At 51.3% G+C, this 12,950-nt stretch overlaps 5 protein-coding genes across 5 annotated transcripts; 4 read left to right on the forward strand and 1 right to left on the reverse strand.

Moving 5' to 3' along the window:
- The first annotated feature begins 1,440 nt into the window (after window positions 1-1,440).
- BDZ99DRAFT_406089 (acid phosphatase/Vanadium-dependent haloperoxidase) lies at window positions 1,441-2,970 on the forward strand. The gene is made up of 3 exons (XM_033716443.1): window positions 1,441-1,999; window positions 2,176-2,651; window positions 2,714-2,970. Exons 1-3 carry the CDS (start codon window positions 1,619-1,621, stop codon window positions 2,826-2,828), a joined length of 972 nt encoding a protein of 323 aa, XP_033582753.1. The 5' UTR covers window positions 1,441-1,618; the 3' UTR covers window positions 2,829-2,970.
- An 869-nt stretch (window positions 2,971-3,839) lies between these two features.
- Window positions 3,840-5,660, reverse strand: BDZ99DRAFT_432535 (amino acid permease). The gene is made up of 2 exons (XM_033717343.1): window positions 4,270-5,660; window positions 3,840-4,221 (listed from the first exon to the last, which is right to left on the reverse strand). Exons 1-2 carry the CDS (start codon window positions 5,651-5,653, stop codon window positions 4,037-4,039), a joined length of 1,569 nt encoding a protein of 522 aa, XP_033582754.1. The 5' UTR covers window positions 5,654-5,660; the 3' UTR covers window positions 3,840-4,036.
- Window positions 5,661-6,504: 844 nt separating this feature from the next.
- On the forward strand, window positions 6,505-8,372 carry BDZ99DRAFT_565721 (phytase). Its single transcript, XM_033727508.1, has 2 exons — window positions 6,505-6,893; window positions 6,941-8,372. The coding sequence occupies exons 1-2, from the start codon at window positions 6,688-6,690 to the stop codon at window positions 8,262-8,264; spliced, it is 1,530 nt and encodes a 509-aa protein (XP_033582755.1). The 5' UTR covers window positions 6,505-6,687; the 3' UTR covers window positions 8,265-8,372.
- A 208-nt stretch (window positions 8,373-8,580) lies between these two features.
- Window positions 8,581-10,372, forward strand: BDZ99DRAFT_432540 (mitochondrial carrier). The gene is made up of 4 exons (XM_033717344.1): window positions 8,581-8,844; window positions 8,965-9,384; window positions 9,459-9,754; window positions 9,810-10,372. Exons 1-4 carry the CDS (start codon window positions 8,675-8,677, stop codon window positions 9,896-9,898), a joined length of 975 nt encoding a protein of 324 aa, XP_033582756.1. The 5' UTR covers window positions 8,581-8,674; the 3' UTR covers window positions 9,899-10,372.
- Window positions 10,373-10,592: 220 nt separating this feature from the next.
- Window positions 10,593-12,349, forward strand: BDZ99DRAFT_514437 (TolB, C-terminal domain-containing protein; the record flags this gene model as incomplete). The annotated part of the gene is made up of 3 exons (XM_033724875.1): window positions 10,593-10,617; window positions 10,676-11,499; window positions 11,552-12,349. The coding sequence occupies 3 exons, from the start codon at window positions 10,593-10,595 to the stop codon at window positions 12,347-12,349; spliced, it is 1,647 nt and encodes a 548-aa protein (XP_033582757.1).
- Between the last annotated feature and the right edge of the window lie 601 nt (window positions 12,350-12,950).

Below are 12,950 nucleotides of genomic sequence, written 5' to 3' on the forward strand. Positions count from 1 at the left end.
ACTTTTACATCTTCTCCGGATTGTTAATCTTGCACTGAAGCACCTCAGACAGTGGTGAGCATGTGTGCACAAACAGCCCATCGGCCTTGCTGCGATGTCAAAACCTGCCTCCCGACGCTTCCTCGACCTGGCGACAGCGATTTCTTTTTAGCACCAGATCATTTCCCGATCTATGGTGTTCCTAGGCCCACGATATCAATTATTTCCTCTTAGATCAGCAATATGGCTGTTCTTCTACCCGGTCCCGTGAGGCGTCGCCTGAGGTACCTCGATACCGTTCCCGTAATCCAAGCGAGATGTAAGCCAATGGTTTCGACAAGCCTGGTAACTACCTGATGACGCACCTCGGAAGGTGTCAGGTGATATTAGTGCGTCTTTTTGACATTGGAATTCTGTCATATTGCCGCAAGCTTGATAAACGCTGCAGCACATCAGTCCGCTACTTTGTGAAGTGCCTCAATATTTATAGGATATGGTAACGAAGAGTATACTAAGACACCTATTTGGGCATCTCGTCTTTCCATCTCTTCCAAAATCATGATGATGTGTTGAAGCCTTACAAACAACGGTAAATAGGCCGACGGTAAGCAGCTGAAACCTCTCTGATTCAAGCTCTGAAGACCTTTACATCTTATCGGAATTTTATAGTACGCCGAAGTACCTCAAACGGCGGCGAGCGAGTGCACACAGACTTTTGGCAATGTATACCTTAATGATTTTGCGCAACCTTGAATCTCGTGAAGGCACCTCCCAAGGCGTTATCCTGGAAAGTTGTCACGAGCAACACGTATACCAGGAGCTGTTAGTCTGTAGGTAAGTTCTTGTTCTACTCTTTTTTTCTCTCAGGAGTCTTGATAATTGTGTACTAGTGTACACTTGTAAACTGCCTCAACATGTTTTTGAAACTCTGGATGAGAGAGATACCCTGACGGTTCTGCACAGCCTTAATACTCGTGAGAGCACCTCGCATGGTGTTATGCCAAGCTGACGATATGCAGTTCGCGTACACACAGGACTGGATTTAGCTCGGTCAAACCGGAGAGTCTAATGTACAGTTCAGCAATCTTTACATCCTATAATCGCTTTTCCCCCACATCTTGGGGCGCTTCAAAGCATCTACTAGGACCCCATCTCCCGCACGCGTGACCACATCCACCTCACTTCGCGCAACGTCCACTACTCTTCCATCGTCCTCTACCGCTAACTAAGCCTAATTTTAGAGCTTCAGAAGAGATATTCGCATCTTCTGAAGCTCGTTGGCTGTACTCTGGCGGTGCTGACCTAGTAGCAAAGACAGTGTCGTCACTCTCCCAAGTACGCGGTACTTTCTACATCTGTTTGGCACTGAGCCGCTCTACCCGCTCCTGCCAATGCGCAAAGATGGAGGCCCTCAATTTGCATCATGTCCGGCACTACTTTCCTCACTTCTTCACCACATCACGCCTTCCTTGACATCTTCAAACAGGTGTCAAAACACTTATATCCGTGTCCTGATTTAAACTATTCTTCCACATCAGCCATCCAACATCAACGTCACTAATCCACGCCCGATTCATTATTACCATCTCCTCACTCTTCAAATCACTCCTCGACATCGTCAACTTTTCCACACTCGACAATGAGTGGTAGCTCCCCCACGGCCGCCGACGCCCGCGAAGATGTCGAGGCCGGAAAGCCAGCATCGCGCCCCAAGCCGTTCCTCCCGGACTGGCCAGGCTTTGGGCCACACTTCCGGGCAATGTCATTTGACATAACAATCTTCTGGCTTCTTGCGCTCGCGTCACTTGTTCTGTATCTTAAGCCGCCAGGGTTGGCACGCCCATTACTCTTTGTGCTTTATCAGGACGGACTGCCCGATAGGTTAGACATTGCCGTCCCTTACGCCGACGAGATTCTCGACACCTATGCGTCCGCCGGCATCGCGACCGGTGTTCCTATGTTTGTGATACTTGTGGTGGAACTGGGGTGGATCCGAAGCTTTCGAAGCTTAGAGGCTGCTGTACGTACCCTATTTGCGTCTCCTTAAATCGGGCTGAGGCACCTCACAGAGTGGCATACCAGTGTGCACACTTATCAAGTCTCTTGAGCTCTTTACATTTCCTCAAATTGGGTTGAAGTACCTCACACATTGGCAAACCAGTGTGCACACTAGTCAATTGCTGACAACGCACATAGACTGGAGGCTTCCAGATGGCTCTTGTATGCACATCCTTTGTCACCACCGTACTCAAGGTGACCGTGGGTGGCCTACGCCCTCACTTCCTCGCCGTCTGCAATCCGGACCATGCTATGCCCGGGATTGGCTACGCAAACCTCTACTACACCCCCATAATCTGTAACGGGAGCAACGCTCACGACATCCTCGAAGCCCAAATGTCCTTCCCATCCGGCCATGCTTCCAGCGCATTCGCCGGCGCCGTGTACCTCTGCCTATGGCTGAACGCAGTACTAAAGATCTTCTCCGGCTGCCGAACGTCGTACTGGAAGCTGCTCGTGTTCTTTGTGCCGCTGCTCGGGGCGATACTGCTCGGACTGAGCAAAGTGGCTGATAGCTATCACCACATGTCGGATGTAATTACCGGTGCCGCTATCGGGATCTTTTTCGCACTGCTAGCGTACCGGGGTGCGCATGCGAGTATTTGGGACTGGAGGTAGGCCTCTTCCGCTCCTTTTTACGCGTCTCGGTGGTTACTAATGTTGCTTGTTCGCGAAGATATAACCACATGCCGCTGAGTCGCACGGTGCCTTTCGACTACGAGGCCCCCTACGTGGAGGTCTCAGACCTCCGGGATTTCCGGGCGAGATCTCCGGTCGAAAATGGGGGTTGATGGAGATGTTCGGGCGGAAGTCTGATGAATGGATGGCTATTCCCTTTCTTTTTTTTCTCCTTGCGCCGTGATCTCTTTTACGTTTCCTAGTTGAAAGACCTTTATAAAAGGCACATTAATGTCGAAAGTGTACCCATTTCTTCTGCAAGCATTTGACGCTGCGTGACCTCTTCTAGACGTAATGGCTCCCCTTCACGTGGTTGTATATGCGACTAACACTCACGAAAGCAGCGCGTTCCAAATCGTCCTATCCGCACGATCGTTTTGGGCAAGTGACTACCGCGTTGGAGCGCCCCTGGACGCTGTAAATCAGGCGATCGTGCTGGGACATGCATAAAGCTTTGGGAAGCTTTGGGGGAGCTCCGGAGGTGGGAGGAACAAAACAGGTAGGATGTAAAGATCCAGAGGCTGCAGATTAGGAGGTTAGTAACTGGACCGACAAAGCGTACCTTTCGTGTGTCTTTCTACTAGTTTCAACGAAAATAGGTATACATAATGGGCCCCTTTGCGTGATTATAACCTTTTTAAAAGGGCTATATGCCCAGTCTGTGTACACCCTAAAGCCGCTGTCTGAGGTGCCCCGGCGAGTCTACTAATGCTTCCAAGATATGAGCTTTGCAATTCTGAAAATACCTTGAAGGACCTTAGACAGCGTCAAAGAAGTGTAAGCAGTGAAAAGTTGAATGCGTCTTTGCTTAAGATTAGAGGTCTATGATTGGCCAAACGATAGCTAAATGATATTGAAAGCGCACCTCTGCGTAGTTGCAAATGTGACTTGATGGCCCGTTTCGTGTGCTTACCATTTTTTACGCATCGGCGCCCTCTATGTGGGTTTAGACTACTAAAAGCCACCCTCTGCGTAATTATAATTGTGACTTCATAGATCCTCTACGTGGGAAGAAGAGTAAACAAATGGGCCTGTCCGCGTGGTTAGAAGTTTGACAGCATAGCACCCTCAATGTGGCTGATTGTATAACTTAATGGCCCTCTTTGTGTGGTTAAGAACGTAGTAAGATAGCCCACCTCTTCGTGGTTAAAGAGGTTACAAAAGCAACTACATGTTCGCAGCCTTTACGGACGTCCCAAATCGGGTTATGTGGTGCTGCCGCATTGGGAGTGCACGCGGTCTTGAAGAACCCCTGGGTGTTTGAAAGTTATAAAATTGTAGATGTAAAATTTAGTAGAACGTGAATTAGATAATCTAATCTCTATTTTCCTTCCTCTGCGTCTTTTGACCTCAACGTCCCATCGCTTTCGTTCTGTTGGCTCCTTATAGCCTCCAGAACATCGAGGCCCATACCAGTCTTGGGGCCGGTGAAGTTCTTCCGCCCATCGACGAACCATTGGACGGTGCTAATGATGAGGATGATTGCGAAGGCGACGACGCAATAATCTAGGCGCATTAGAACCGTTGTTCGTTGAGGATAGGGATTAAACTTACTCATGTTGCTGCCTGTAACAGGGAGGTCTGGGGGAAAAACAAAGAGTACCGTTGTGACGATCACATAGGCAATGCCGATCAAATTCGCGGTCCATCCAAACCAGGTAGGAAGCACGAAAGCCCGTGGCGGAAGTTTGTTTCGCCCCTGTAGACAGTTTACCGCGATTGGCATGGCATAGCTGACGCCCAGTGCTACAACTGAAGCGGAAATGATGGCGTTGAATGCGCTGCTTGATCCAAGGAAAATGCAGCCAAAGATGACAACGAGCGCGGTCGTCAGGTAGAGCGCGTTGAGGGGAAGATCCAGCTTTGGATGCACCTTGGCGAAGAATCTCGAGTAGGGGAGACCACCGTCGCGAGCGAATGCGTACGACATCCTGGACGAAGTCGTCATGATGGAGGTCGTAGCGAACAACAAACAAACGAGTGGGAACATTAGAAGGCAGATAGCTCCCGCGTGGCTTTGAGTCGCGTTGAAAAGGATTTGAAGAAGAGGACCTGCCGCAGAGGTGGTCACAGTTGATACGTCACCCGCGACAAACAAAAGGACGGTCAGGAAAATGAAGCCAGTGAACATTCCAATAGCGACGCAAGCTATCATGATCTTTGGTCCCTCGGTGGCAGCGTTTGGAATCTCTTCAATCATGTGAGCCACGGCATCGAAGCCGGTTAGGCCGAGACCGCCCTGTAGCAATCCTAATAACCAGGCGATTCCATCGGGCCAGCCAGTCTCGTTGATGAATTGCCGGAAGACGAAGTAGCCGGAGGAGTAGTTCGGGGATGCGCAGGCTAGACAGGTTATTGAGATGATGCAGAACCCGCCAATGGACCATGTGATAGCGGCTTTGTTGACGTAGGGGAGAGACGAGTTTAGAAAAGCGTTTACAACGAAGGCGAAGATGTTGTAGCCGATGTAAATCAGGAATTGGTGCCATCTCTGAGGAGAGTAGTTCGGATTCATCAGGGATATAACACCCACGATAAGCTGGGAGCCCAGAAGACCACCTGATGCAACCAGCGCGATCCACCCAGATACGTTGATCCAGCCAGTAATCCAAGAGAGAATCGGGACATATTGTTTCCAGCTGATAACAGCAACCCAATGGTACTGCCCGCCGGCGGTGGGATATGCGGACAGGAACTCGGCGAGAGAGGCTGCTAGGCAGAGATTGCATATACCGGCGGTGACCAGGCCCCAAATCACACTTGTTGAGCCACCGGAGGGCAGGGCCAGAGACAGAGAAGCAGAGAGAGCGGTCCACGAGTTGAGGATTGCGAAAGCCAGGCCAAGCATGGCAAGCGGGGAGAAGTTCCTCTTCAACTCTCCCCTGTGGCCGAGAGCTTCGAGCTGAAGCTCGTCGGTGGTTTCCTGTGGTTCGCCCATGGTCAGGATCGGAGCAAAAAAGGTAATATCAAATGCCAGAAGATTTGCAACGAGCGATGGGATATATTAGCAGAAATGGACGTTGCGCTATGGGCATTCTTAGAGCCCGCCGGTGTCCGTTCGGACGACGGGTGGCAGATAAGGATATCGTACGGGTCTCTGTCCATGGCTTTGGTCGTCCATCTGAGCCGCGTGGAGGTGAGACCGGGCTCTCCGAGACGTCATCGCATGCTGGACCCGCCCGGAAACACAAGAGGGGGACTGTGCCGATCTCACCAAGCCGTTGTGGGCAAGAACATGCCGGCGCCGTTTGCTGACAGGAGGGATGCCCTGTCGAGCATGATCTCATGAGGCATAAGAATGTGCGCTGTGGCGCTATGCTATCCAGCGTGGGATAAAGCAAGAGCGAGGTCGGCCTCCGTAATGCGAACTAGTCATCGAAGGCAAAGGACGTCCTGAGAAAAAACCTAGCGCGAGCCAGATGAGAGTAGCAATTACCTGATAGTCGGCATTGTAGTCTTCTTCGGAGACTAGCATCGAAGGTTAGCATAAGGCTTCTCGTAGTGATTGGACGGATACACTTACTACTCCCGCGGGCGTGAAGTGGCGGCTCATCGAAGGCTTCGACAGCTTCTAGCGGCGTGTACCTGGCAGCACGATGGGGTGATCTGTCCCTCATGCCTCACGACCATCCCGTGCATCAGGAATCCAGGGGTTTTAGGGCAAATTGGAGATGCAACGGTGGGGCAAAAGGAAAGGATGTCATGACAAGCTCCTGGGGATGCTTGGCACGGCTCGGCATCCATGCCCGACCTCACCTGCACTTCTCGATCAGTCCATCAACAGCCTCTACGCCAAAATCTCTCAGCCTCTCCCGGTTACAGAGAATCACAGCCAAGCCGTTGCACAGTGTTGAGGTGCCCGGCAACGTTACTTGCCACGCCTGTGTCCACAGCATGACAGCGCACATTTGCCCCACGTAATATGGTACCGGACTTCCGCATCAACTTTTTAAAACGACAACACGGACCGCAATGATGAGTCGGATGTCTCGGTTATGGCACCGCATATCTGCATTTCGCGCCCAGCGTTATGACAGACTGCCGTTAGAAGAGCATGAGCTTAGAAGTCCTGGCAATCCTGGAAGTCCTCTTAAAGAACGACCATCTTCCAGCTCTGGCCTTTGGCCATGGGCAATAGTTCTCACCGGCATTGCTTTCATTATCTGGGCCTTTTCAAGGTATTTTGGCTCCCAGTTTTACCGTTTTCTGTCCTCATAGACAACAGGGTATACTCTATCGAACATGTACAGCCTTCGAAGTCATGCGACTCGATCGACGAAGGCTATCGTTGTAGCCCCAACATCTCGCACTTCTGGGGCCAATACTCTCTGTACTTCAGCGTCCCCTCCGAAATACCTCCCGAGCCGCCTAAAGGCTGTTCCATCACCTTCGCCCAAGTACTCTCAAGACATGGCGGCCGAGATCCAACATTCGGAAAGAGTATCTGGTATAATTACACAATAAACAAGATACATCAAAACACCAAGGAATACAATGATGAGTTTGCAACTTTAGCAGATTATAAGTACACCCTCGGTGCAGATCAGCTTACAGCGGCCGGGAGACGACAGATGGTCAACTCCGGAATACGCTTTTACCGATTCTATGAAGCATTGGCGAGTAAGCATGTGCCATTTGTCCGATCATCAGGGCAACAGCGAGTCATTGAGTCTGGAGAAAAATGGCTCGAAGGGTTTGGCAAAGCCAAAAACGATGGGAAGCCAACACCAGAAATGGTCATCATCAGCGAAGATGAGGGCTCGAACAATACCTTGAGCCATGGCCTATGCACGGCTTTTGAAGACTCGCACACGGGCAGTGCTGCACAGGCTGCATGGGCGGGGATATTCATTCCACCGATCCAGGAAAACGTCAACAGTCACCTTGTAGGCGCAGATCTTACACAGTCGGAGGTGATATACCTCATGGACCTTTGTCCTTTCGAAACGGTAGCACATCCCACAGCCAAGGTGTCTGACATATGCGGCCTCTTCAGTGAGAAGGAGTGGCAACAATACGACTACTATCAGTCGCTAGGAAAGTACTACGGATATGCAGACGGAAACCCTCTTGGTGCCACGCAAGGCGCTGGCTTTGTGAACGAATTGATCGCTCGGATGACGGGAAAGCCAGTCGAAGATGAGACGTGCACAAACCATACCTTGAACTCAAATTCGAAGACATTCCCATTGGACAGGCCACTCTACGCGGATTTTAGTCACGACAACGACATGTCGAGTATATTTAGTGCTTTCGGGCTCTACAACAGCACATTACCCCTCTCGAATACAACACTAGAAACAAGCAAGGACACGAAAGGTTATGCCGCCTCGTGGACTGTCCCGTTTGCAGCGCGGGCATATTTCGAGAAGATGATGTGCGATGGGGAAGAGGAGGAGTTTGTCAGGATCATCGTCAACGATCGCGTCATGCCGTTGAGCTACTGCGATGGAGATGAGCATGGTCGATGCAAGCTGAGCAAGTTCGTTGAGAGCATGGCATTCTCACAAGCCGGTGGACACTGGGACCAGTGTTTTGTGAAGGAATAGAAACTACATATGTGATACCACACAATTGATACCCTTTCGCACCTGTTTTCTTTTTTCCACACTTCGAATATCAACGCAGCGAGAGATATCATCAAGTTGAACAGGTCGTTATTGTCGTAAACACAAACTCCAGCGGGATTGATGAATCCAACAGTATCTCGATATATCGGGACTCGGCACCACAGCACGCGAGCGGGCGGCGTGTTGTAATTGGGCCACCGCTCACGCGGGTTGCCTTCCGTCTTCCTCCGACCAAAATTTGTTGCTAGGCCCGCCAAGACGTCTCTGCTCCGACGGCTCAGAGGAGCTTTGCCAGGAAAACATCCTCCAAGTCCCTAGCACCACCCATCACCACCTCAGCCCGCCCTCTCCACTCACTTCGTCTTATTCATACGCCCACATTCCTCACAATGTCGGCTCCTCCTACCTCCACCGGCTCGACAAAGCTCGACGCCATTAAGCAGAACGTTGCCGCTGCCGAGCCCGCAAAACTCACCGGCCTCCAGCTGTATTCACGATTCGCCTTTGCCGGTGCCGTCTGCTGTTCGGTCACTCATGGCGGCCTCACCCCGGTCGACGTGTAAGATATTTTCAATGGTTTCAGTATTATCGCTGGTTCAATGGATAGTTGTCGCATTCCCGGGACCCGCCTTGGTTTTTCCAGTTCTTTAACGAAAAGCGGCTAACACAACACCCACAGCGTCAAGACACGAATTCAACTCGACCCCATCAAGTACAACAAGGGCCTCATCGGCGGCTTCAGGCAAGTCATCGCGTCTGAGGGAGCGGGCGCGGTATGGACTGGTTTCGGCCCAACCGCTGCAGGATACTTCCTCCAGGGCGCGTTCAAGTTCGGCGGTTACGAGTTCTTCAAGCAACAGAGCATTAACTTGCTTGGATATGAGTCCGCCTCGAACAATCGGACGGCCGTTTACCTGGCCTCTGCCGCCGCCGCCGAGTTCTTCGCCGATATTGCGCTCTGCCCCCTAGAAGCCACCCGTATCCGTCTCGTGTCGGAGCCTACCTTTGCCAATGGTCTCATTGGAGGCTTTGGGAAGATCGCGAAGAATGAGGGTTTCGGCGCGTTCTATTCTGGTTTCGGTCCCATCCTGTTTAAGCAGTAAGTTGTCCCGGAGGGCCACCCAGCCAGCCCAAAGCGGCATCTCCGCAAACTCCGTACTAACTATTCATAAGGGTCCCATATACCATGGCCAAGTTCGTCGTCTACGAGAAGGTCTCGGAGTTGATCTACCAGACCGTTGACAAGTCCACTGCCTCCGGAGGAGCCCAGACCGCCATCAACCTTGGTTCCGGTCTCATCGCCGGTCTAGCCGCCGCCGTCGTTTCCCAGCCCGCCGATACCATGCTTAGCAAGATCAACAAGACTAAGGGTCTTCCCGGAGAAGGTACCACCAGCCGCTTGATCAAGATCGCCAAGGAACTTGGTCTCAGGGGCTCGTACGCTGGCATTGGAGCTCGTCTGTTCATGGGTAGGTTTCTACCTCTCTACCCGGCCGTAAACATCGTTTGCTAACCTCCCCACAGTTGGGTCACTCACCGCTGGACAATTTGCGATTTACGGCGATATTAAGAAGGCGATTGGCGCTACGGGTGGTGTTGAGATCGCCAAGTAAATACGACAACGCAAACAGCAGGCGGAACGATGATTATGCAATCGCGACCATGGCAGGACGTTCTTTTCTCAAGGGGAAAAGCAGGTCTGTCTTCGTTCTTGCATATTGGGCATTCTTCGGGGTTTTCCTTTTTTGCTTCCTCTACCCTTTTGGGTCGTTTTGTTATAGAGAAGAAGGTATAAGTCCTGCTTTTGGTAGCAGGATCTGTAACAGTACGCCCTTGGTTAGTCTCAAAGCAATAGACGGTGCGATTTTAATACCTCATATCTGCTTCACCACAAGCGCATGCACTCGACTCGCGCCTAGGAGATCATGACTTCCAATTTCACGACTCAATATACGTAGAAGCCACCATGATAAATGCCGCTTTTCCGGAAACTGGGCAAATTTTGGAGGGTCTGATTTACGGCGTGCAATTGATACGATGTTAGCCCCGATACTTTATAAGTGTTAAGCCTGTCAAACAGTCTTGTGTTACTCAAGAAGTTTAATACATGCCAACATGTGAAAATGGACCGATTGATTTTCTTGCATATTATGTATGGAATCTAAGACTGCGAAGTTCCCCTTTCCTCTGTGATCACGTGACCCAATCGCTTAGCTGCAACATGATTGGCTGAGGCTCCTCCGCAACTTTTTGGTGTTTACTGTCCCAAACAACCCCACCTCAACCCACTGGCCAGCACCCTTCGCAATGGAAACGACACAGCAATTCAAAAGTTAGTCCTCTCCCCGTCCCATTCCCCGTGCGCCTAAATACTAACCTGTCCAATCCAGCAACCAACCACCCCGTCCCCTCTCCCGACTCCCTCCACATCGCCTCCCTCAACGGCGCCCGCCTCCAAATCCGCTGCACCACCTCGCTCAACGTCGTCCGCAGCATTACCCTCCCTACCGACTTCAACCCGCGTGGCGCCCTTATCCGCTGGGTCCCCATCGCCCCTCGCAATGGCAGGAACACCTCCACAATCTCGCGCCGCGTGCTGCTCGCCGACGACGACGGCGCGCGCGTCTGGGACTTGAGTGACGAGAAATGGAGTGCGCTAATCAGCAACGGCAGTGGAGGCATGGGAAAGATCGTGCACGCTGAGTTTGGGCGAGACGGGGAAGAGGTGCTGCTGTGGAACGATTTCGGGGCCAAGGTCACGGTGTGGTGTCTCAAAACGGGGCGGAGCGTAGAAATCAAGGACCCCAAGTTCGTGGGATGGAGAGGGTGTGGGACGAGGCCGACGCCTGGGGGAGAAGAGGGGGGTGTGGGTGTTTTGGCGCTGTTGAGCAGGCCTGCTGGTCAGGATGTGGTTACGCTGCATGCGCCTAAGACGTATTTTGTGATCAAGACGGTTGCGGTGCCGAGCGTGGATGCGCAGGGGATTAAGTGGAGTCCGGATGGAAGGTGGTTTGTGATTTGGGATGCTGCGAGCGCGGGGTACAAGGTGTTTGTGTATACCGCAGACGGGCATCTGTATAGGATGTATGGCGGGGAGACGGCGGAGGGAGATATCTGTGGGTTGGGAATAAGGAGTGTGGAGTGGACGCCTGATGGGAAGTATTTAGCAATCGCAGGATGGGATAAGAGGGTTACGCTACTAAGTACAAAGACGGTATGTTCGACTTCTCATGAAATCTGGAGTTCTCGGCGACTGATGACAATAGTTTTCACCGGTTGTTTTCCTCGACCACACGCCTACCATCCAAATAAGTACTGGTACCGTCTGGACTGAAATGGTTTCCGCCCTCTCTTCACGAAGCTATTCTGTCACAGCGCAACCCGTCTCCCCTCCCAAGGTTGCCTCGCCACCCAACGACCCTGCACCTAAGCTCGGAATATCGTTAACAACATCTAATGCTGATGGTACATTGATTGCTACTCGGGATGACTCCACGCCCACAACAGTCTGGATATGGGATCTCAGCCAACTCGCCCCCAAAACCGTCATAATTCAACATGCACCTGTCAGGCAACTCCTCTGGCATCCTACAATACCAGATCTCTTGCTCATTCAATGCATACAAGACGACCCGATAGTATATATCTGGTCCGCGTCCAGCGATGGGCCAGAAATCATCACCATAGGGCTCCAGAAACCTGCAGGAACTGCTCCAGCCCGGCTAGAGGCCCGGTGGCTCATTACTCCTACAAATAAGAAACCGACAATAGTGTTTGGGCACGCTCAAGGCTACGTTCTTTTGTGGCCTAATGGTCGAGACTCGATTCTACGGTTCGAACGTGATAGAGACGAAAGGGACAGCACGCCCACTGGAGACGATGATAGCGAGGACTCGCTATACGACATCCTTACCGGGCGAACGCCGATACCGAGACTGGATGATATGATGAGTAATTACGAGAACGACGATGATGATGATACAGGGAGGTTGGAGGATACCTTCCGAGAAAAGAAGAGGAGAGGTGGGGATATGGATGATTCAGGGCTAGACGAGATGTTCTGAGTTTTCACTATATGAGGTTGGGCGTGTTTTTGGCGTGTCTGGGTAGCTGGCAGTGTTTAAGATACCCTATCCGTAAGCCCGGAATTGTAATTTGCCAAGTAAGTACTCATGCTTCCTTCAAAGCTTATTTAGACTTACTTGTCATAGCTTGAGGGTCTTCTATTACGTTGTCAAAGGCTGTGAAGCGACAGCTTTGGCAATCCTGGTAGCTTTCGGGGCAGCCTCAGACCAGAGGGGGTTGAATTCCCACTTCATATACAAGGCATCCTGCTACTGAACACTGCTGAGAGGTACGTCATATCAAGAACTGTGCTGGTTTGTGATGCCGTTAGTCGGCAAGTAGCTAATTGGCGGACTAGAATATATTGAGCCATCTAGTTTGAAACAGCCTAGCCAAGCAAAGAACTCTATTCGCCAAATTAATCCCAAACATACTTTCTTATACTGGACTTGGAAGGACTATCCGCGATTAATGCAGTCTTTTGGTCAAGGGATGATTAATCTCGGATTCTCCTCATGCTCTCCGGACTTCCTCCTAGGTACCGCATAAGAACTTTCCCCCACTTTTAGTAACGATCTTTCCGCTATCAAGCTTTCATCA

The sequence above is a fragment of the Mytilinidion resinicola genome (assembly GCF_010093595.1).
Source record: "Mytilinidion resinicola strain CBS 304.34 unplaced genomic scaffold BDZ99scaffold_2, whole genome shotgun sequence".
NCBI lineage: Eukaryota > Fungi > Ascomycota > Dothideomycetes > Mytilinidiales > Mytilinidiaceae > Mytilinidion > Mytilinidion resinicola.